Raw genomic sequence first — 24,725 nt, forward strand, 5'->3', positions numbered from 1 at the left:
TTTTTTGTATTATTTTCCTCATTTATATATATATACACACACACACACACACACACACATACATACATTATAAATGTCCACAGTTCGATTTAAAACAAAATTAGTTATCAATCAAGGTTAACTATTTATATGTCACTTTAAAGAAATATTTTAATTTTAATCTTGTATATATTCTCCAATCAATATGTTTATATATACGTGTGTGTGTGTATATATATATATATGTATGTCTAAATATTTATTACTATTTTTTCCACATAATATGAAGTACAAACATATTCTTAGTATAATCGATTTTACTAAACACTTAGTATAATAAATTTATATTAGCTTTCTTTCTACCATGACACAAGGTTATAAAATTCGATATGAGTTAGTCAGGCTGGCGTCTAGCGCCTAGGCCTAAAATTCGCTAGGCGTTTGTCGGGCGACAGCCCAACGCCTAGGTCGCCTAGGCAGGGACTAGGTTTCGCTAATCGGATTCTACGATATCATAACATAATAAATTATATACTAGAATTTCAAAACAATAACATCAAATTTAAAATATCCTTCAAAATGTTCCCAATAAAATAAGAAATAATTCAGATTTTTTTCCAAAATTCACAATTAAATAGTCTAATGTGTCATCACAAATTACTCCACTTCTCCTTCTCCGAATTTTTCAACAACTTGTTCTTCATCGGACACAAATCAATATCATCATTTTGATTATCATCATCTTCTTCAAATTCAAAATCATCCTCGTGAAGTTCTCTAACTCTAGGGCTTCTTCGGTGTTGTAGATTTTCATTTGCCCCAGTTGCTTCATCAACTAATTGCTAAGTGAGCCCCGAACCTGGTTCAACTTCATTTTCTTCCCCACCATCCACAATCCAACCTTGTGCATTTGAACCATCTTTTTAAGATAGACGTCGAGGTTCCTTTCTTTTTTTTTTCCTCTCATTTTTGCTTGTTAAACAATCTAGCATTAAATTTGACAAATACTAGATTGTTCAACCTATGGTAATCCAACCTATTTCTTTTAAAAAATATGAACATACACTTTAAAAATTAATAATTTATTTTAATTAAAGTTTAAACTTACTCCTTCAAATACACTCCAATTTCTTTCACACCCAGATGAAATTGTAGTTAATGAAAGAATCCTCAATGCCACTCTTAGCAAGTTGGGTATGTGAGCCTCGTAGGTGCTCCACCATGTACCTGGATCAAATGTATCGTCATTTTTTTCACATGCTTTTGCAGCCAATGCTTTCTCAAATAACCCAGTCTTATCTCTATATTTTGCAAATTCCTTATTAATAATTGTATCTTGCAGTTCAAACTCATCGGCATGCAAAACTTCCATGCATGGTCGAGAAAACCATGATACAGATGGACCTGTAACATGCATTAAAAAATAAAAAAATAGAGATGGACCTGTACGCTGAGATCTTCAGCCTAAAAAATAGCACCCTTCCCTACAAAAGGCGTGACAAGGAAATCGCATGAACATCAACCTAAAAGCTTAAAAATAGAGATGGACCTGAACGCTGTAGGAATGGATTGAACTTCAGACAGAAATGAGAAGAAAGATCGCGGCCAAGAAATTCTCTGGAACGAGAGATTGGAAAACGACGAGAAGGAAAGAAAGCCAGCAAGCAGACCTAGTGAGCCCAACTTTTATTTTTTCAAGTGGGCTTGTTATTTTTAAAATTTTAGAAGCTCAATTTTTTTAAAAAAAAATCAAGCCAGCATAGGCGTGCCCAGGCCCGCATAGTGCCCAGGCTGGCCACCTGGCACCTTATCGATGCGGCTGGCCTCCGCCTAGCACCTAAGCGGCCGCCTAGGCCGCATTTTCAAACACTGACATGACACAAACACCTACCTCTACCAATTTCTATATTGTCATCTAAAAACAAATATCATAAAAAGGTCAGTCAATGTCAATAAGTTCATAATCAAATATATCAATTAGACAAATTGTAAGTATCACATGAAAAACTACAAGTTATTTATCAACTCATATCACAATATTATAAATTAAATCTAATAATTATTCAAATGATACAAGCATCTATTCTGCGAAATCAACAATAATAATAATCATATTTATCAGTATATATCAGTATATCGCCAATAGTTCCAATTAATCTCACAGTCATATCAACAACTCGTACCAAATATATGTTCTTTTTACAAGAATTAAACTTCATGCCATACGGTTGACAAATATAATAACAAATCAAGTAGATGCATCATCTGTCGAATGACCAAAATGAACCACGGGACATCAACATCATATTAAGCCATTTACATCATCCACTTGCTTTGTCAGAGCGACAATCATGTTATCCATGTCTATCTCGGTAATCACATAATTACTGTTATATATGTCACTCATTTACAAACCTCATACAATTACAAGTCATGCAATCGCGCTATTACTACTGCTCGATTTCTATTTATACAATCTTTAAATTTAAGTAATTTACTGTGCTTGTATTGAAAATAAACAATCTGATTAGTTAAACCAACAAAATGTCAATGTTTCTTTCTCCCAATATTTATCTCACAATGTCATATTGCTCAGTCACTAATTTTATAGTTGTAAGATCAAGACCTTTCCGCTTTAAAAAATGTTAAAACCTAGTGGTAACGGTGCAATTAAAATATTTTAAATCTTACAACATGTGGGGACCCGGACGCTATTTCATTCTTTTCAATCATCATTAGGAGTAAATGGATCAATTAATTAAATTGGGTCATAATTTTTTTTTTAAATGTTGAACACTATATAACAAGTGTACAATTTTCTATAACAAAATAGGTCCCATCTCATTCACATCACAAAATCAAGTTAAATATCTACAACATAATCCATAGTACAAGTCTAGTACAAAAGAAAATCATAACAAACTACTATTCATCGACTACATATCAAGTGATGAAGATCAACTCTACTTCTGGGTCCGAATCTCCACTCTAAACTCAATCTCTCATCCTCGTCTCGACCCTGATCCTGTCCCACCTGTTGTCATGCACACATACAAACACAACAACAGCCGGATAACTCCGGTGATAAATATATTCTCAGTATAAACAACGTATACATTTAATCATATAAACAGATATAAAAGTATGGAACATTTATCAATAGCATGTATAATAATCTGAAAAACATGAATTGATCATTTATCAATAGCATGTATCATAATCTGAAAAACATGAATTGATATAAAACTGTAAATCAATCTCTTTGACTCTTAATTTCAGACTCGACTCTTATCTAGGGATCCCGGTTCCCGGACTTTGGTACATCGTATCGAATCTCTACAATAAGAGTCGATCTACTCCTAAGCAACATCGATTTCAACCAAGTGTCCAATGACTTGGCTCCTCTGCCAAAGACTAGGCACATCTGCCCAAGACTCTTTCTCGATATCTATCTTTCTCTGCTTTTCTATAAATCCATAGAATAATCATAAACATTCAAAGAATACAAAGGTATTAAAGCAATAACAAATAAGTACGTGGTTTTGGGGAAAACTCAAGTCGAATCTAACTCGAGTTGTATCTTCCCGGTTTAAAATTGATTTATACATTTCTTTTCGTAGATCAGTCTAGTCAACGAAATCAAATATCAATCTGGCTCTGATCGTTCTTCGAAGCCTTCAATACCAACTCTGGAATAACAGTATCGAGGAGTACAATATCAATATACAACCCAACACAAGAATTCTCAATCTAATCAACTTTCGACGGCATAACGGCATAATCTCGATATGCCCAGCAATACCATATCAACAGATACAAATCATAACTCATAATCGATAACAAACACAATCTGATATTCTCAAATCGGTATAATCTCAATCAAATTCAATCTGAAAATGATAACAATTTCATACGGTATCCGCTCTTCAATCCGGTTTCGATTATACGATTATCACAATCTCAGGAACAAATAATATAGATGCAAATCATGATTCCTTCAATATCATGTTTTCGAATCATAACAAAACAGAAGAAAACTTACGTCCTTGAGAAGCCTTTGACGAGAGAAATACGGTATCAAACTCAGATTGAAATTCTGACGGCTGGATCTTGTACAATCACAAATCTAAAATCTAAGGAAACATTGAGCTCTCTCGGTTGTTGCTTATTGTTCCATCTGAGAAAAATGAAGGATTTGCATGTTATATGTGCATGGCCAAGACATGTGGCTCAATCTTTGTGCAGCACGTCTCGCGCATATGCGCGACCATCGCGCATATGCGCGAGACCTACTGTCTCGTCGCATAACACTTCAACTGCTCGCGCATATGCGCGCCCTGTCCCCGCGCATATACGCGAGACCTACTGTCTCGGCACTTGGAAGTTTCACATGCTCGCGCATATGCGCGTCCTCTTCTCGCGCATATGCGTGAGGTCTTCTGCCTTGCTCGCGCATATGCGCGGCTCGTTTCGCGCATATGCGCGAGACATTCTTTCCTCGCACAATACAATGTCACATGCTATCTCAAATCGTGCCTCGGAGTGGTCCTTCTATAATCACATCAATTTGTAAATCAATAATCTCAGATTAACAGAATAAAATCTCGGGCATTACAATTCTCCCCCTCTAAGATCTGATTTCGTCCCCGAAATCACAGGGCAATCAAATCATATACAAGAATGAGATATACAGAAGCTAAATAAGAAAACTCACATCAATGAAATAACTCGGGAAATTTCTGTCTCATGTCTGATTCAGTTTCCCAAGTAGCTTCTTCAATGCCATGACGAATCCACTGAACTTTCACAATCGGAATAGTCTTCGTTCTGAGCTGCTTTTCTTTACGATCTAGAATCTGGATCGGTTTCTCAAAATAACTCAGAGTCTCATCAAGTTCTGCCTCGTCTGGCTGAAGAACATGAGAATCATCAGGAAGATACTTCCGCAGCATAGACACATGAAAGACATCATGTATACCAGATAGAGAAGGAGGAATGGCAAGTTGATAGGCACGAGTACCTATCTTCTCCAGAATCTCATACGGCCCAATATAGCATGGAGATAATTTCCCTTTCTTGCCAAATCTGACAATGCATCTGAAAGGAGAAATATTCAAAAATACTCTGTCTCCTGCCTCAAACTCTAAAGGTCTACGTCTAATATCTGCATATTTGGCCTGTCTATCTTGAGCTGTCTTCATTTTCTTCTGAATCAGCTTCACTTTCTCGGTCATATCTCGAATCATATCAGGTCCAAGTTCAGGTACCTCATATATCTCATCCCAATAGAGAGGGGATCTGCACTTCTTGCCATACAATGCTTCAAACAGAGCCATCTCTATACTTGTCTGATAGCTGTTGTTGTACGAAAACTCAAAAGTGGCAAAATATCTTGCCAGCTAGTGCCAAAATCTAGCACTACAGCTCTAAGCATATCCTCCAATGTCTGGATAGTCTGCTCTGACTGTCCGTCTGTCTGAAGATGATATGCAATACTCAAATGTAATTTCGTACCTAGAGCTTGTTGCAAACTGTGCCAAAAGTGCGAAGTAAATCGAGGATCACGATATGATACAATAGACTTAGGCACACCATGCAATTTGACCACTTCTCTGACATAAATCTCTGCCATCTGGTCATGTCTGTACGTCATCATGTACGGAATAAAACATGCTAATTTGGTCAATCTGTCAATAACAACCCAAATCGCATCGCAACCTCGGGAGGATCGTGGTAGCTTTGTTACAAAATCCATAGAAACGTGATCCCATTTCTATTCAGGAATAGATAAGCTATGCAACAATCCTCCTGCTTTCTTTCTTTCTGCTTTCACCTGTTGGAAATTCAAACATTTGGATACAAACTCTGCAATATCTGCTTTCATTTGTTTCCACCAAAACTGTTTCTTCAGATCATTGTACATTTTTCTGCCACCAGGATGAATACTGAAACGACTACATTGTGCCTCTGCCAAAATCTGGTGTCTCAAATCTGAAACATCTGGCACAACAAGACGATTATTCACATACATTACATTATCACGAGCCTGATATTCGGATTGATGTTCTGATCTGACCATCAAAATCGAGTTCTGAATATTCTGATCAATTTTCTCTGCTTCTTTAATTCGAACAATCAACTCTGGTTCAACTTGAATGGCATAAAGTCTCAAAGGTTGACAATCTGTATCAAATACTAATCCAGACAGACAACAATCTTCAATCAAATTCGAAACACCAATCGTCGATAAGGATAAAGAACATACCTTTCGACTCAGGGCATCAGCTGCTGCATTCGATTTTCTCGGATAATATTTGATTTTACAATCAAAATCTTTTAACAAATCAAGCCATCTACGTTGTCTCATATTCAATTCTAACTGTGAAAATAGATACTTCAAACTCTTGTGATCAGAATAAATCTCAAATTTCTCACCGTATAGGTAGTGTCGCCAAATCTTCAGTGCAAAAACAATGGCAGCCAATTCAAGATCATGAATCAGATAGCGAGTCTCATGTGGTTTCAATTGTCTCGAGGCATAAGCAATAACATGTCCTCGCTGCATCAAAACACAACCCAAACCTCTGTGAGAAGCATCACAATAAACAACAAAATCACCAGTACCTGACGGGATAGTCAACACAGGAGTACTGGTTAATCTCTTCTTCAATTCTAGAAAAATGGATTCACAAGCCTTTGACCAAACAAATAGGGCATTCTTCTGAGTCAATTGAGTAATCGGCTTAGCAATACTGGAAAAATCTTTAATAAATCGACGATAGTATCCTGCTAAACCCATAAAATTGCGTATCTCTGGCACTGATGTCGGTCTAGGCCAACTGCTCACTGCCTCAACTTTGCTAGGATCAACAGAAATACCATCTCCAGATATAATATGTCCCAAAAATATCACTTGCTTCAGTCAAAACTCACATTTAGACAATTTAACATATAATTTCTCAGTTATCAGAATCTTCAATACAGTTCTCAAATGTTCAGCATGATCAATCATATCCTTGGAATAAATCAGAATATCATCAATAAAGATAATCACAAAGTCATCAAGATATTTCTGAAATATGCGGTTCATCAAACCCATAAATACAGCTGGAGCATTCGTTAAACCAAACGACATGACTATAAACTCATAGTTACCATACCTGGTTCTTAAAGCTGTCTTCGATATATCAGAATCTCTGACTATCAGCTGATGATATCCAGATCTCAGATCGATCTTGGAATAAACAGAAGAACCCTGCAACTGATCAAATAAATCGTCAATACGAGGCAAATGATATTTATTCTTTATCGTAGCCTTGTTCAGTTGCCGATAGTCAATGCAGAGTCATTGAACCGTCTTTCTTTCTGACAAATAATATTGGAGCACCCCAAGGAGAAACACTCGGTCTAATGTAACCCTTGGCCAGTAAATCTTCTAACTGTCATTTCAATTTTTTCAATTCAATCGGTGCCATTCTGTATGGAGTTTTAGAAATAGGAACAGTACCTGGTATCAATTCAATACTGAAGTCTATTTCTCGGATTGGAGGCAAACCCGGAATCTCATCTGGAAAGACGTCAGCAAACTCACATACCACTGGCAAATCTGCCAATGACGCGCTCGATTTCAGTACATCTATTGAATACACAAGGAATCCCTCTGCTCTTTTCTGTGATAATCGAGTCATAGACAACACAGATATCAAAGGAATTGTAATGCCCGAGAATTGTAGGTTGATAAGACGAGATTATGAGGTGTTACATGGAAGAGGCACCGCCCCCACGCTCAATTTTCTACCGCACCCGCGGTGTAGTGGCAGTAAGTAGGATTGTTGCACACACGAGCCACCGCACCCGCGCCAAGAAGAAGACCGCACCCGCGGTCGCTGTTTTTGAATTTTTGAACGTGGTGCCGTGAGCTGACCGCACCCGCGGTTCTAGAGGGAGCGCACCCGCGGTGCAACGTGTTTGATGGAAAATAAGACACTTGCCCTTGCCATGCATATATTATGTGTTGTCTTCCTTTCCTTCTTCCTTCAACACCAGATTACCGAGAGCACCATGGTAGAATTCTCAAGTTTGCTTCAAGCTTAGAAATTGAATAGCACACAAGCTGATCAACCGATTTTCAATCCGAGTTCAGATTTATGTTCCTCTCTTCGATAGCTTCGTAAGGATGTAAGTATTACTATTTTTCAGCATGTTCTGAAGTTTAGATGTTGGGGAAATTTTGATTTGATTGAGATTATGTGTCCTTATGATTATTGTGAACGTATATTCGAAACCGGATCGAAGAAATGATATCGTATGCGAGTACTATGATTTTCCAGCATATATGTGTATGAGATTATGCAGATTTTGAGCTTATGATGTATAGATTATGATGGATATGACTTGATGATATTGATTCTTGTTGGTGGAGTTGATCGCTATCGAGAAATTACGCCGTTATGTCGTCGAAATGTATCAAGATTGATTATTGATTCATACATATGTTGAATTGAGTTGTGGATTGATATTGGACATCTCAACATTGCCATTTCAGATTGATATAGACAAGCTTTGACAGATATAGACTTCGATCTCGACAAAGATTGTACGACAAGAAGTTATAATTCATGTTGATTCGGGAAGATACAACTCGAATTAGATTTGATTTGAGTTTCCCAAAATCACATACTAGATTGTTTATATTTTGATATGTTTGTGATTTGTTTATAGATTTATATTCAAGCATTTAAGATAGGAGAGTCATTGGCAGATTTGCCAAATTTCTAGATGTTCGGTGGTATCGACGCATAGGAGAAGATGTACTCCGATTGTAGATATCCGATACAGACAGGACCGAAGTCTAGGAATAAGACGTACCGTCACCGCGATTGGGAGGGTAGGTGGCAGACTGTGACGTCTTATTCACACCGGGATCCCTAGAGTTAGATACGAGTCGAGTCCAAGGTATGAATTGATTTAAGTTACTTGTCTTACATTGTTTATGTTTCATAGACTATGGGACATGTTGTTATTGATTTTATTCATGATAGTATGCTTCATGATTTATATTGTGTATATGCATGTATACATGTTTTATACTGGGATTTGTTCTCACCGGAGTTTCCGGCTGTTGTTGTGTCTGTATGTGTGCATAACAACAGGGGGGACATGATCAGGATCCAGAAGAACTTGATGAGATGAGAGATCGAGATAGCATGGTGATTTCGAGCGTAGAAGATTACTAGTGATTTTACATATGATCTGTAGTTTGTATTGAACACTAGTTGTATGAATGTACTAAAACAAGACATGTATTAATGTTTGTTGAAATAAAATAGAAAAGGATCTTGTGCTTGATTTATATACACTTGATTTAATGTTAAAAGCAAAATTTTGTACCTACATTTTCTAGCAAAGATCCAATTAATCCCAAAAAGAATTGAGTTTAGAGCCCGGGTCCCCACAACAGGTGGTATCAGAGCAGTATGTTCTGTAGACTGAAATAGAATAGAATGAACGGGGGTAGATTGAATTTCCTTCCTTGCTTTTATTGTGCCAGCATGATTTATTGCTTTCCCTATTACATGTTGTATTGTTATCGGAGTTGATTACAGCATGTATTTGTAAAGACTAAATTAGAACCGATTCTGGATCAGAGGTATATGATAAGAGGAGGGCTGAGACAGATTGTATAGATTGTGTACTAATCCGTTTGATAATCAGATATGCCTCCTCGACGAGTACCGCAACCAGCAGCAGGTCGGGCACCAGAACAGGGCAGTACATCCAATGATCCGATGGATGTAATCGCTACACCGATGGAGACTTTGCTAAAGAGGTTTCAGTCATTTCGACCACCAACACTGAAGGGCACAGAAAATTCAGTTGAGTGTGAAAGTTGGCTCGATGACATAGAGATGTTATTTGAATCTCTTGACTACACCGACGAGCGACGAGTTAAACTTATTGGGCATCAACTGCAAGAAGTTGCAAAGAATTGGTGGCTTACCACGAAGAGAGCATTGGAGCATCGTGGCACAGAAATTACCTGGAAAGTTTTTAAAGCCGAGTTCTATCAGCGATTCTTTCCTGTGTCCTACCGAAAAGAAAAAGGTGCTGAATTTGCTAATCTGAGACAGGGACAACTGAATATCGAAGAATATGTTGCTAACTTCTCTGCATTGCTCCGATTTGCTCCTCATGTCGCAGGAAATGACGAGGCCGTTACGGATCAGTTTATCAATGGCCTGAATCCGGAAATTTTTACTTTGGTGAATACAGGTAGACCCAATACCTTTGTAGAGGCCTTGAATCGAGCCAAGGGAGCAGAAACTGGATTGTTTAGGCAACGAAGTATTGTTTATGTTGCTCCGACGCCGAGACCGCCACAACCTTCAGTTCAACCCCCTCCCATATTTGAGAGTGGTGGTAGCAGTAGCGGAAGGAAAGACCAATTGAAATTGAAGGGAAAACAGTTTAAAAGATCAGGGAGCAGTTCGTCGAGCTCCAGTGGGTCACGACAGAGAGGTCCTGGCCAGAGTACAGAGTATACAGGTGTATATTGCAGTTCTTGTGGAGGCCGACATGCCACCGAGCAGTGTCAGGATGTGATGGGTCGCTACAATATCTGCAGACAGCAGGGACACTTCGCCAGGGTTTGTCCCCAGAAAGGTGTATAGCAGGCTCATAGTGTAAGAGCATCTGGTTCAGTAGCTCAGCCTGAGAGGCAAGCTTCATCTGTTCATTCCTTTCAGCCCATTCCTACACAGACCCAGCCCCGAGCCAGAGGTAGCCAGACAGTGAGCCAACCTCCCAGACAGCAGGCTCGAGTGTTTGCACTGATAGAAGAGCAGGCCCAAGATGCACCAGATGATGTGATCGCAGGTAACTGTTTCCTTTGCGGTTATCCTGCATATGTATTGATAGATACGGGTGCATCTCATACTTTTATATCTGAGCGCTTTGCATTAAGGGAGCATAATATATAACGGAATTTTTATATACAATACAAGCACAAGAATTAATCAAATCTTCCTCCACTTCCTTTGAAAAGTTTTGGCCACCTCCAATCCCAATTGGAAGAAAATTTTGCCCACTTATTCCCTTGCACCGCTGCGCCTCTGTCGCTGCACCGATTCTGGATTTTGGAAATTCGGATGACTGGGTCTCAATGCACAAATTGTTTGAGGTTTCTAGTACAATCCAAATGAGAAATGCAATCTCCGATTGTGGACCGAATTTCACGATCAACCGTAGAGAGATCCGTTCGTAGGGATTTACAAGAAAAATTAACCACGCTTAAAATCGGGAATAGTTTGGAACCAGCGTTATATACGCGCATGTATAATAATCTATATACCCTATGAATAAACATACGCACCCAATGACTGTTTCGAACGTTGAAACAAATTTTTTAAACTTTCGCTGTGTCTTGAGTGCGAAAAAACGGTACTCCAACAAAAAATTATTACGATATTATATTGGTAAAAACTTGTGTGAGACGGTCTCACAGGTCGTATTTTGTGAGAATGATCTCTTATTGGGTCATCCATGAAAAATTATTATTTTTTATGCTAAGAATATTACTTTTTATCGTGAATATCAGTAGGATTGACCCGTCTCACAGATAAAGATTCGTGAGACTGTCGTCAGACCCACAAGATCGTCCATCGGGTAAGCATAAAAGCTTTCCAGTAGCACTGCAACTAGGCTAAAAAAAACTCGAAGATTAAGAGGAAGAGAATACTTGCGAGAGAAAGACCTACTATATTATATTAATTCGTCGTATATTAAACATCTTCAATTTAAAATATATATATATAATTTTAGGGTACATATATATAATCAGATAAAAAAAGAGGTTCATATATAAAGTTAAAATAGATATTCCAAATATCATACATGATTTAATATATAATAAAAATAATAACAATATTAAGAAATAAATTTTTATAAGGTAAATAATTTTTTTTATATAATAACACCATTAAATAGAGAGAGTCGCGATTCTTCGATGTTTTTAAACAACGAATAGCGCGTTCGTTTGATATAATACGAGACTCTTCAGTGTGGTGCAGCTTTGGGGGGAAAAGACCCGATTAGGGTTCCGATTTTGATATTTTGGATCAACAATTTCCAAATTACCTATTGATTTCACCGTTCCGGTAAAAATATATTCTTTATCAATCAATTGATGTTAATATTCAAATTCGGGGTTTCGACACTGTTTTCGCGTTAAAAGATTGAATTTTGTTGCTACAGCTACAAAGCTTCAGATTTTTGAGATTTCGATTTATATTCGATCGTTTTTGTCCGTTTTGCCCCCTTTTATCGTACTTATTTGTAAATTGAAGCGTACGACTTGTTCTAGCTATAGTTTTAAGTGGTTCATGATCGACTGAAGTGGTTTTATGATTTGCGAATTTTTCCTAGAGATTTGTTTTATTGTAATTTTCTACCAAGGTTGCCTTTTTTGCTACTTATTTTTCAATAGCAAAAAATGTAGCTAAACTTATTTATATTTCTTTGAATTCATACTTATTTCTCTCTTTTCCCCTTTTGCTTGTTTATGATCAAAATGAGAGAAGGTTACTGAAAGAGGATTGTTGCCCTTTAAATGAAGGGTTGTACCTTTATATTTGTATCTGCCGAGTTTGGATGTTTCTTTTAGTTTTGCTGCTTTTCCATGGCAGATGTTATGTTTGAGTCGTAATATATAATTCTACTTTATGTGGTAGAAATATTTGCCTTTCTAATTAAGTTGAGGTACATTTAAACAGTGGGACTTTTGGTCTTCTCATTATTGCATATCCTTCAGAAATGAACCCTTTGTAGTCAGTTGCAGTTGCTTCTTCGAGCAATATAGATCCTAATTTTACGTTCGGAATGAAAGTCATTTCTTCACTGTTATGTCACTGCTAAATCGTATTTGCGTAAAGATATTTAACTTAGGTTGACAATTAAAGAAAATTCTTTTTGAAGTTTTCATTTTTCATTGAGTGGTTATTTTCATTTATTCCATGAAAATGACCACTTCTGAAACTGGTATTTTTTCCTTAATATGCATCCACATAAAAAGATGTGCATACTGTTAATAGCAAGAGTTATCTGATGGACGACTTCTTTGGCTAAATAGCTTGTGAGCTTTCTTGTTTAGCAGTGAGTAATTGCAAGCTGTGAAAGATACTTGTCACTTAGGCAATGGACAAAGCAAAAGATCGTGGCCTGTTTGTTAATGATGGGTCGTTCATGGAGAGGTTCAAACAACTTCAACAGGAAAAAGATAAGAAGGATGAAGTACTGGAGAAGTCTTTGTCTGGTTCAAGTACATCTGTAACTTCATACCCAAAAACAGTCAATAGCAATTCGACTCTGAATTTTAAGGCTAATAACCCCCAGAAAACTATCCAATCTCCAAGTGGAAAACTTGCCTTCAGTTTGAAACAAAAGTCAAAACTTGTTTCACCCACTGTTAAATTTGATGAAGATGAGGATGGAGATGAAAAGGAACCTGGAAATTCCTCAGGTGATGGACCTATGAAGCGGCCAAAATTGGCTGAGCTTGGTGCGTCTGACCAGCGGTCTCAAGCTGATGTTGGTAACTACTTTTCCTTTTTTATTACCTGTTCTATATTTTTTTGCGTACCTGGTGAATCTGGCAGGATCTTTGTTATATATATTCTCATGATTATGCCTGTTCAGTGTAATGTTCCAAGATAATGCTCATTATATGCTTGGTAGAGTTTTGGAATTTGAACATATCTAAAGTCTAGAATATAAAAATGTAGGAAATTATTGTGCAGAGTTGAGCTCAACCTGGCAAAAAAAAAAATGGAAGAAAAAATATAACGGCCAGGATGTTTGTTAGACAAGTTCTATTTTTGGTGCATGACAATGCAATGAAGCAAATTCCCTCCAGTTTTGAAAATTAATTGTCAAAGATATAAGTTATGATATGACGACATGCATAAAATTTTAAAATGAAAAAAATTACATATTACAGCATCTGATTGGTTATCTCAATAAATCCTTAACTTGACTCAATCCGTACTCGGTCTGCTCGACCTGAGCTTTGACCTAGCCACTCGTCAACTATTTACGAGTGTCTTGGTTCACTCACACCAATATTTCAATTTATTTTCCACTTTTTTTTTATATGCCAAAAGTCTCGTACCATGGTATGTCTTTCTGCTGAGTGTGAGTGTGTGTTACCTTTGTCCAGTAGTCTTGTGCGGATTGGTAAATTGTTTTGAATCCTTCCAATCAGTCTTTTTTTATAATGCGAGAATTTTTAATTCTTCCTCAAATCTGTGAATGTTAATAGTTGCATAAGTTTGTCGTATCTCAACGTCATCCTTTTCATTTTGATCAATTCCTCTTGTTTACTAGGTTTCATGATGCTATTTAATTTATTTTGAGGCTGGCTCCTTGATGTTTTTAGTTGATAAATTTTTGTGTTTTTCCACGATTCTCATTGACCAAATGTTTTTGGTCCATACTTCCTTCGTACTTTTTTACACCGCTTCTTATTATTTTGATTGGCGCTCCATTAAGCTACGACTTGCATTGGATGGTAAGTCATCATTATATGCGATGCTATTTTCTTGAAAATTCGCCTTAATTGTAGTCAGTCCATGTCAGAATTTGGCAAAATATCGTTAGATTTTTGCCTGAGCTTGTTGAAAGGTAGGGTAAGACATTCTTGTGTTACTTCTATCTGATGAATGCAGCTTAAGACTAAAGATTTGGAAAATCTTTGTCAAGGAAAGGAGATACAGAAAAATTTGGAGACTTTGGCTCGCCTGCTTCAAAGTAATTCGCACTTGATAATTCTCTTGTTACTAATCAGTTTATTAAGTACATGCAGTACCGCCTTTGCCAAGTGATCCGGCAGTGAGGAAAGTAGCGGAGAAACTAGCGAGTTTTGTGGCTAAAAATGGAAGGCAGTTTGAGCATGTGACACGACAAAAAAACCCTGGAGATACTCCCTTCAAGTATGTCGTATTCTTTTCTTGTCTATGTAAGAGCAGCTTACCTTCTTATAGAATCGGTTGTCCCTGTGAATTCAACTTTAGATCTTTATATGATCTTAGTTGTCCTTTCTGAAAATTGATGTTTGTGGGTAGTGATGCTCTTTTTTTAGTTTCTTATGTCTGACCTCTATTGAGCTTTGCTTAATTTTTGTCTAAATGACATAATTTTTAGAAAGAAATTTGTGCAACTGAGATACATATATTTCCTATAAAGAAAATGAGATTATGCCATGAGAAGAATAATGTTATTCATTTTCATTAAGCGCGCACTGATGTGACTGAAGCTCAATCTACGCCTGGCATAGGTGCGCCTTTTGCAAGGCCTGCACCTGGCGCATGGGGGTTTCCTGGCTGCGCCTTGCACCTAAGGATTATTTTATAGCTCTTCATGGATTATTTTATGTTGATAATTTTGTAGCTCTTCATGGATTATTTTAATACCATATGTGCTAGAATGATCTTGTGGAGTTGAGATCCAGCGTCATCATCAGCTTGAAAATTAAAACGAACAGGCTTTCCTGCTTCATGAAATCTGTTTTGCCTTAAAAAGAACAATAAGTTCTTTCCTTAGTTTGTGTGGTTTATGCAATGTGTGAGATTCTTTCTGAATCAAGTGGGCATAAAGCTGGCTAATAGCAAACATTTAGAATGTTAACACTCCGATCTGATTGATAATGGAATATCGCTATCTATTTTTTTTTTTTTGATAAGAAACATAGAATATCGCTATCTATTATGCGCACATTCAGCTTTTTCGTCTCAGGTGTCTTCTTTACTGGAGGCTGCTCGGAAATTTATTATCAATTTCTAGCAAGACTGCTTTATATGATTAAAATTGGATAGAAATATACTTAAGACCCGAATGCAAATGCTGTCTTGTGTCTACATTTATATTTTTTTGGGGGCTGTACATAAATTATTGTATCCTGTATGTAAATGAGATTTGTTAAGTATTGAGGCAATCTAATGATGTGATGGGGAATGATTTTTGTAGCATGCACTATAATGTCAAATATGAAGATTTGTGATTGATAAGTAGGCTGGATATAGATTAAGTTGGACTTCACATGGTCATGACTGTCTTTTGTCGTATGATTGGTTTATTTTTATTCCCTTGTTTCTTTTACTCGCCACTTACCTTTAAATGTTGTGTAAGGATTACAGTTTGTTTATTCTTAAATTATTTTTGTTACTTTTCTTTAAGCTTAGTGTAAACATTTTGGATTTCAATTTAATTTCATTCCGTGCAGGTTTTTGTTTGATGAAAACTGTTCGGATTACAAGTATTATTTGTATCGACTCAATGAAGAGCAAAAGGCTTTGGACCAAACTACGGATTCCCAAACATCACAAAATGGTTGGTGTCTTGATCCTATAGTTCCTGCTATGAGTTGTAATGGTTGGTGTCTTGATCCTATAGTTCCTGCTATGAGTTGTATTCCAACGTTCTGTTTCAGAGCATTATTTACGAATGCTGAAATCACATTATCCAGTATATTATGAATTCTTGTAACTTACTCCATGATCTTGAACATATGCTTTTGTATCAATTGGAATAATGTGTTCATCTTCTTTAGCCTTCAAACATATGGTTAAATATGTTTATCAACTCCACTAAATACGATTACGCTTATATCATACCGGTATGTTCTCACATAAGTAAATAATAAAAATTTGATTTTGTGTCTCTTTTTTTATTTCTCTTTCCTAGTTCATCAACTCTAGTTGTGTCATCTGGGAAACACAAATCCTAAAGTATTCCCTTCTAATTGGTGAGGAATTTCTCCTCTTTTTGGCTTCTACACCCTTCCGTGCTGAATCCAAGTGGATTCATTGAAGCAATTTTTCCTTGTCTAGGTCATTGATACAACATATTAGTTGGTATTATGGTTCCATAAGATGCATCCTTTTCTCAAATAGCCAGGCTCTTTTGGTGTTTGATCTGTATGTATAATTTCTTAATTTGTTGCGTGTTCAATTGATTGAGGGAGGAGGATGCAATTGATTGGACCACATTGGTGTTGTAGTTCAAACCTAATTTAAGATATTTAATGGTAGCATCTAGCTTCCCCCTCTCTCTTTGTTGCAGGATTAGATATAGTTAATATTTTATCATGAAGTTGTTCATTAGTTTGTAATTTGTGCCCCAGTAAAGTGATTAGTTTCTAATTTGTCCCCTTCTATCCCTTGTTTGCCTTTTTCAATGTTTTTCTGTGGTACCCCGTGGTTATAGCAGGCCACAGAAAATTTTGTCCTCCTGAGCATGAAATTTATGATTAAGTTTTAACTGTTTAGTTTTCAAGTCGGTTGCATTGTAATCTGGCTCCTTTTATGTGCTGGTTTAGGCACTGCAACCCCCTATTCAGGGAGTACTTCTCAGAAGTTACATCATCAGCATTCAAAATATCAAACTCCTGCCTCGGCTTTGTACGAGCCTGCAGAGCGCATGGAACATACTCATCCATCCCAATTAACAAGCGGGAAAAATGGTCTCTCTCTCCCTGAAATCAATTTTGTTCTCAGATCTTTGTTTAGCTTTCATTTACTGCATCATTGGGAAAATATATTCTATAGTAACGAAAAACTTGAGTTGCCTTTATGATTGTCTGTGAAATAAGCAGTTGCAGCTGTCAGTATTTTAGTGTTGCACGTTCTTTGAATAAACTTCATGACTTAGAATATGCTTTTGTATGGAGCAGTAAATTGTTTGACTTTTGAGGCACTATGAAGTGTTTTTTTAATTTCTGGGAGAAATTTGCTGTATGCCTGTGAGTTGCATGATTTATATTAGGATAAGGAGTATGGGAAATTGGTACTGGACCTTATTGTATTGTCGTTCCTATATACCATAGTATTGAGATTAGTAGGATATTTATTGCTTTCTATGGTCAGGAAGGCGTGCTTTATGTGTTTGAAATGCACTCATTTTGAATTTCCACTTGGCCATTTAGATTTTTTTCATTTCAATGAATGCTCATTATCTTTTTTGTGCCAAATATTGATAGGTGAAGCAAGTACCGCAACTGCCTCAGACCCTATAGCAATGATGGAATTTTACATGAAGAAGGCTGCACAAGAAGAGAAATTGAGGCCTCCTAAACCATCAAAGGATGAGATGCCTCCTCCTGATGCTCTCCAAGGTTGATTCATATTTAGGGTTTTCCGAGTTTTGTATTATTGTCCTTTCTATCGACAATGAACTTTTTTTTTTGGATTCCAAGTTTAGTGCTGTATCATTCAAAAGTTTTAATGTTACTTGTACTAATGATGTCTTCTCAATGCGCAGTCTCTTCTAAGAAAGGGCACCACATGGGTGATTATATTCCACTAGAGGAACTTGAAAAATTCATGGCTACCTGTAATGATGCTTCTGTGCAGAAAGCTGCAAAGGAATATGCAGATAGAACAAAAATCCAGGCAGATAATGTTGGTCACAAGCTTTTGTCGAAAATGGGCTGGAAGGAAGGTAAAGTGACGGGATCACAACGATGATACATTGACACATGAATTGTGATCTCACTTTGTATGATTTATAGATTTCGTCTTTTGTGTCCCGTCTGTTTGGAAGTCAATTGTAGGCAACCAATATGAAGTTTTCCTTGTTCTACTATTTTCTTTTTTTTTTTCATTTATCCTATCAAGATTTCTGTGAGCCTCCTTCTCAGAATCACCCTTCTAAATTGTTTCTTTATGTGTTAGTCTATCAAGAGTGAAGATGCTCTGAGAGCATATCTTACAGTTTAGGGTCATGGCTTTTTCGTTTTTTATATTCTTAATGGATAGTGAGAACATATTTCCTGGTTTGATTGTGTCTTATGGGATACTTCTTGTATTTTGTCTTGAATTCAATCTTAATAGCAATCATAGGACACACGTACCAAGATATATTTGATACCTCGTGGATAATTTATTTGAAGAGTGATCACTCTTCTTTGAAATTACATTGTTTCAATACTGACCATTGTTATTTGCTTTGGCTGTAAACATGATGGTTAAACTCTCTTATATTATTATATGAGAGGTCTCAACTTCTGTAATTCCCGTGGAATTCATTTCTGCTAAAAGTATATCTCCACTACTATCTCCGGAGGTTGTAGGAGTTGATTCGTCAGCATAACTTGGATCTCTGTTTGATTGTCTTTGTTTATGGACATTTGTGAGAGTTTGTAGATTGCAACTAGAATTTCTTTCTTAATTTGATTCTGAACTGCAGGTGAGGGCCTGGGGAGCTCCAAAAGTGGAATTGCTGCACCGATTATGGCAGGTGATGTGAAAAAGGATAACCTGGGCGTAGGTGCTCATGCTCCAGGTGAGGTGACTGCTGAGGATGACATATATGAGCAGTACAAGAAGCGAATGATGCTTGGTTATCGCCATAGACCTAATCCCTTGGTATAGTATATAAGTTATTCTTCGAAACACATAATTTTTTTTTCATATTAGATGCAGTTTATATTTCTTCGGCTATGTATTTTAGCAGAAACGTTCTCATAAGAGTGATCTCATGTGTCTCGTTGATTTGCTTGTTGCAGAACAATCCACGAAAATCGTATTACTGAAGACAAATGCCTCTGGTCCTTGATAATAATAAGAGGATTCGGACTTCTTTGGATTGAATCCGTGCTGCTCATTTGTGATTCCTTAATGTTCCAAGGTAGTTCCTGATTACCATCTTCTTGAAGCCGTGCTGCAAATTTAAGTTGAAGTTGTATCAAACAATTGTTCAAGGATGCTTTAATTTTTAATATTGAATTATTGTTGAAATTCATACATATTTTATTTTATTTTTTTATTTCCTGTCGATTAAGCACTTGTAATTCAATTCTCCGGACGTAGACAGTGTTCTTTGTTCACAATATAATAGTATGTTGGATTGGCAATTTTCAAGTGATTCAAGTGTTTTTACTATTTTTTTGGAATAAAGGTGACCCAGACACACGCACACAAATATACAAATACACACACAAATATATTTGTGTATATATATATATATATATATATATATATATATAAAATTGAGTTGGGAAACGATCTTCGTTTGTTCAACGCGATCTTAATGCCAATATCAAGGCAAACTATATATATGTATTTACAAGATCCCGTTGAACAAACGAAGATCGTTTCCCAACTCAAGTTTAACAAAGATCATTAACCCAATTTTCTGTGGCTAGGCATGTTTGTTTTATCAATATTTATATTGCCTTCTAATTTGGATTTTGGATTTCAATAATATAAACATGGAATATTCGTGATTTAGACAACACTTCCTTTATGCAGCGGCACTGGGAAAACCAGCATTTTAGAATAGGGAGCAATATTAAAAATTAAAAAATTTGAGGCACGTACAATAATATTTATATATATAATTAGAGTTTGTATGTTCCGATATGGTCTTATGGGTCGAAATCTATAAGATGAGTCAATCTGATCATTACCAATCATAAAAAGTTACGAGTTTGACGTAAAAAATATTTATTATGACTAGAATGAAATCGTATTACAAAATTTATGGGTAAATAGATACAATAAATTATGGAATTTTTAAAATGAAGGGAAGGGATGAGCTTTGGCTCTGTCTGCCTTGGTTGACTTTGTATGAAACTCTTGTATGTCAATCACAAGTGTAGATGATACGTTTGTGGTGTCCAAAGATTGTCCACATGTATGACCTACCTTCCACTTAACTTGTCCTTAAAACTCTCTCAAACGCAAAATATGCGAGCCTGACTTTAAAATATGATAAATTTAATTGCATAGATTAATATCTGATGTCGTATCAGTACTGTAATAAATATCATACTAATTCCACAAAAAAATCAAATTTAAATTAACTGAAGATCCAAAACATTATCCAGACTAACTTACGAAATAATTTTGAAATTTTCCTGATAAAATTAAAAATTGCTGCAATAAGGTCAAAATTGGGATATAGCAGGAAGAAGACAAAAGGAGAGTGGGGATCATCAAGTAGTTGTTCAGATTAATTGAATCTGTAATGTCAAATAAAAAAAGATTAAATAGATTTTGCCTAATGACTAATGCCCTCTGTCCAAGGTAGCAAGTCATTTTCCAATGTAATGAATTTGGGAACATCGTATAAATCCTTGCCTTTTTGTATACATGCATTTGAATTAAATTAATTGATTTTTTCGGGATTTTGAATTTGTAATTATTATGACCATATATATATATAGTATATGTATATATATATATAGTATATCTTACAATAGAGTGAAGGTACAAGGTATCTGAAAGGAATTGTATAAACGTATAAGAATTAAATTACAAACATTATAATGTGTGTATCAGAAGTTAGTGTTGTGCTCTGGTGTTGTTAACACGAGCACACAACATACAGCGAAAATTAAGTATTAACACACAAATATAACTTTAATAAATAAACACCAGTTTTAAATTATGCACAAGTACGAATACTTGTGCGATGCCTCATGGCAAAAAATTAACTAGAAAAATATGTAAATCATTTACACCAAAACAATACTAGTGAGAAAAAAAAATCCAAATTTCTTGACACTCCAAGGAATTAAAAATGCATCAAAATAAACCACATAAAGACTAGATGCATAAAAACAAAAAGCGTGTTGCTTAAAACCAAACGAAGACACTCTTCGATTAACACTCTGCGTCAGTGTTGTTCTTGAGTGTTGGCAACACCAATCGGCAACACGGTATATGTGAATCAATCACACAAAGTCTTCAACATTAAAAATATTCTTCAGTAATCTCTGTAAAAGGACTATGCACTAAGTCCACGAAAAACCACGCAGAGATCACACACGAGAAAGCTCACGAAGACACAAAAGAACACTCTTCCAGCAACCCCACGAAAATCTTTTCTCTCTCAAAACTTCTTTTCTCTCAAAAGCCCATTCTCTCACCAAGAACTCTTCTGTACGGCTGCAAGGCTATTCATACTTATATCAATGGCTTGACCTAAAAGATATTCCATAAAGAGTCCTACAAAAAATGGAAACAATATTTTCATTAGTTATAAAACAATTTCAAACAAAGATAAAATATCTTGGAGATAAAAATCATATTAAAAACAAATCCTATAATATCTATAGATAAATCAATCAAAATCTTATCATCTAGAAATAAATCAAGCAAAATATTATAATCTAGAAATAAATCAAATAAAATCTTTTAGTCTAGAAAGGCAAAATTTTAAATTGATATTATCAATTTAACAAAATAATAAAGGAATAAAATATTTCTTTCAATCTCCCCCTTTTTGCCTTTTTGGACAAAACATCAAAAAATGATAATCTTGGTAAGCATCGGAATCAGTTAAGCTCTCCCTGCATTAGAGTGTGTCTCCCCCTGAGTCAAAGTTCATCTCCCCCTTAATTAAACATGTTAGAGCACTGGTGTTGTTGACAGTGTTGTCAACACCATCATTAGAACACTTGAAAACATAAGGAGACATACGAAAGAAAAATTCAATAATCACGCAAACAGATATAAGAGAGACTCAAAAACAACATTACAGACAGAAAGAACATAAGTATTCATCCTTTATCTTCTTATGTGTCATTTTTGGTTCTCCTACTCCCCCTTTTTGGCCAGAATGTAAGCCAACTTCCAAAAGCACCATCTACTCAGCCACTTGTAGAATATGAGAGAAAATTATAGAGGTATATCAGGAGTTACGCACAAAAACGCACAAAGAAATCACGAGAGTAAAAAAAATTGCAAGGGTAAATGAGAACAAGCAAGAGTAATTACCAAAATCAAACTAGTAAAATTGATTCAAACTCGCGTTACGACGATTTCAAAAGAATATCCAGTAAAACCCACGTCGATTATAACTCACTGACACAAGTATACACATAAATTCAAAATCTAGGTAATCAAAGTTTTTATTAACTGTCATAGGTCAACACTGATATGTCACTGCACATGATGAATTCACGAAACAAAAATCAATATGCATGTCCTAAATATGCCTCCAATATGATGAATTATCAAAATATCAGGCAGTGTATAAACTGTGCTGTGTCGAACTTGGTGTTGGCAACACCTCCTGGCAACACCACTGAGTTTTATTCAAACTTCCATAAAATTTTATTTTGATTCAGAAATGGTAGCTCCCACTAGTAGAAGAACGTCTTCAATGGACTCCCCTAGGTAGCTTTTTCCATTACTATTTTTACTTAGAAGTGGTAGCTCCCACACTAGAAGAACGATCTTCAATGGACTCCTCTATGTAGCTTTTTCCATTTTCTTCTAAACAATTTTTTTCATTTACCTCTTTTCTGTTTTTCTCCTTATGCTCACATTTTCCAAGTCACTTTTTCACATTAGACAATATCACGATTTCCATGAATATCCTCAACTACTTGATGCCTTGGATTGAGCATAATTTATTCCTCAACATTTGATTGAAAGTATGAACACTCAGAGAGTACCTTTCAGAAATTGCCTTCACTGTTCAGACATTACACAAATAAATAGGATGGTTATGATTATGCAGTATGCCTAACATCCTAAAAATAGACATGCAAAAATGGTGTTGTCACCGGTGTTGGCAACACCAATGACAACATGTGTGTGTGATTATTGTATGCACATGCTGAGAGACTTCCGAAGATTGGAAAATCTCTCAAAGTCCAAAAGTTTCGTGAATATATCAGCCAGTTGATTCTCAGTACTAACAAATTCCAGTCGAATTATGCCTTTTTCAATCAAATCTCAAATAAAGTGACGTCTTATGTCCATGTGTTTTGTTCGAGAGTGTTGAACAGAATTATTAGAAATGTCTATAACACTTGAGTTGTCACAATATACCATCATGAAACTACTTAACTTGTAATCCAAGAAAGTAATTTAGTTCTCCTACCATGCTCATTTCGAACTGTGATGACATGCAATCCACAAAGTTATTCACAAGTATTTCAGATGAAGAACCAAACATAATATCATCTACATATACTTGACAGATCAAAATATCAGATTTCAGTTTTTGAATGAAAAGGGTTTTGTCAACCTCACCTCGTTTGAAGCCCAAGTTTATGAAGTATTCGGCCATCCTACCATACCATGCCCGTGGAGCCTGTTTCAGTCCATACAAAGTCTTCTTCAATTTGTAGACATGGTCCAAGTGGTGGGGATCTTCAAATCCTTTAGGTTGACTAACATAGGTCTCCTCATTCATAATTTCATTCAAGAAAGCACTTTTTACATCCATTTGATACAATTTGATGTGCATATGACATGCTATGCCAAGCATCAGTCGGACTGACTCAATTCGGGCTACATGAGCGAATGTTTCATCAAAATCCTCCCCCTCAACCTTTGAATACCAAGAGCTACCAACCGAGCTTTGTTCCAAATAATGTTACCAGATTCATCTGTTTTATTCTTGAAAATCCATTTTGTTCCAATAACATTGGTATTTAAAGGTCTAGGCACTAAATCACATACATCATTGCCCACAAATTGTTCAAGTTCTTCATGCATTGCATTGACCCAAAATTCATCCTTTAGAGCCTCATTCACATTTTTAGGTTCAATTGAAGACACAAAGCACGAGTGACTTACCTGGGAAAACGTGGAGCTCATGCAGATTAGTCCAATCATCTTTCGGTAGTCAACCTTCTCTTTTTTCCTAGTTTGCACACCTTTATGTAGTTCACCAATGATTTGTGATGATGGGTGATTCTTCTGAATTTTGCTGGGAATTTCTTTTCCACCATTGAT

The 24,725-nt window shown here is 36.1% G+C and overlaps 1 protein-coding gene and 1 long non-coding RNA gene across 6 annotated transcripts; one reads left to right on the forward strand and one right to left on the reverse strand.

The window, feature by feature from the left end:
- Positions 1–11,973: 11,973 nt before the first annotated feature.
- LOC142526907 (SURP and G-patch domain-containing protein 1-like protein) lies at positions 11,974–19,893 on the forward strand. Of its 5 annotated transcripts, none has more exons than XM_075631568.1 (9): positions 11,974–12,134; positions 13,127–13,567; positions 14,837–14,963; positions 16,253–16,359; positions 17,348–17,491; positions 18,008–18,142; positions 18,289–18,468; positions 19,216–19,394; positions 19,535–19,893. In XM_075631568.1, exons 2-9 carry the CDS (start codon positions 13,171–13,173, stop codon positions 19,559–19,561), a joined length of 1,296 nt encoding a protein of 431 aa, XP_075487683.1. In that variant the 5' UTR covers positions 11,974–12,134; positions 13,127–13,170; the 3' UTR covers positions 19,562–19,893. The 5 variants fall into 5 exon arrangements, with proteins under 5 accessions (XP_075487683.1, XP_075487684.1, XP_075487686.1 ...); XM_075631569.1 differs by having other exon boundaries at positions 11,976–12,134; positions 13,130–13,567; XM_075631570.1 differs by having other exon boundaries at positions 11,985–12,134; positions 13,106–13,567.
- Positions 13,729–15,690, reverse strand: LOC142526908 (uncharacterized). Its single transcript, XR_012815361.1, has 2 exons — positions 15,192–15,690; positions 13,729–15,071 (listed from the first exon to the last, which is right to left on the reverse strand). It is a non-coding gene; the product is annotated as an uncharacterized LOC142526908 (long non-coding RNA).
- Positions 19,894–24,725: the final 4,832 nt, after the last annotated feature.

This window comes from Primulina tabacum, chromosome 15 (genome assembly GCF_025594145.1).
Source record: "Primulina tabacum isolate GXHZ01 chromosome 15, ASM2559414v2, whole genome shotgun sequence".
Taxonomy (NCBI): domain Eukaryota; kingdom Viridiplantae; phylum Streptophyta; class Magnoliopsida; order Lamiales; family Gesneriaceae; genus Primulina; species Primulina tabacum.

What these genes read in the sequence shown, in the direction of transcription:
- LOC142526907 (XM_075631568.1), top strand. Translation starts at nt 13,171, where the DNA reads ATGGACAAAGCAAAAGATCGTGGCCTGTTTGTTAATGATGGGTCGTTC. An exon ending in GCGGTCTCAAGCTGATGTTG is followed by an intron (nt 13,568 to 14,836) that starts GTAACTACTTTT and finishes AAGTACATGCAG; the next exon opens with TACCGCCTTTGCCAAGTGAT. An exon ending in ATTAACAAGCGGGAAAAATG is followed by an intron (nt 17,492 to 18,007) that starts GTCTCTCTCTCC and finishes AAATATTGATAG; the next exon opens with GTGAAGCAAGTACCGCAACT.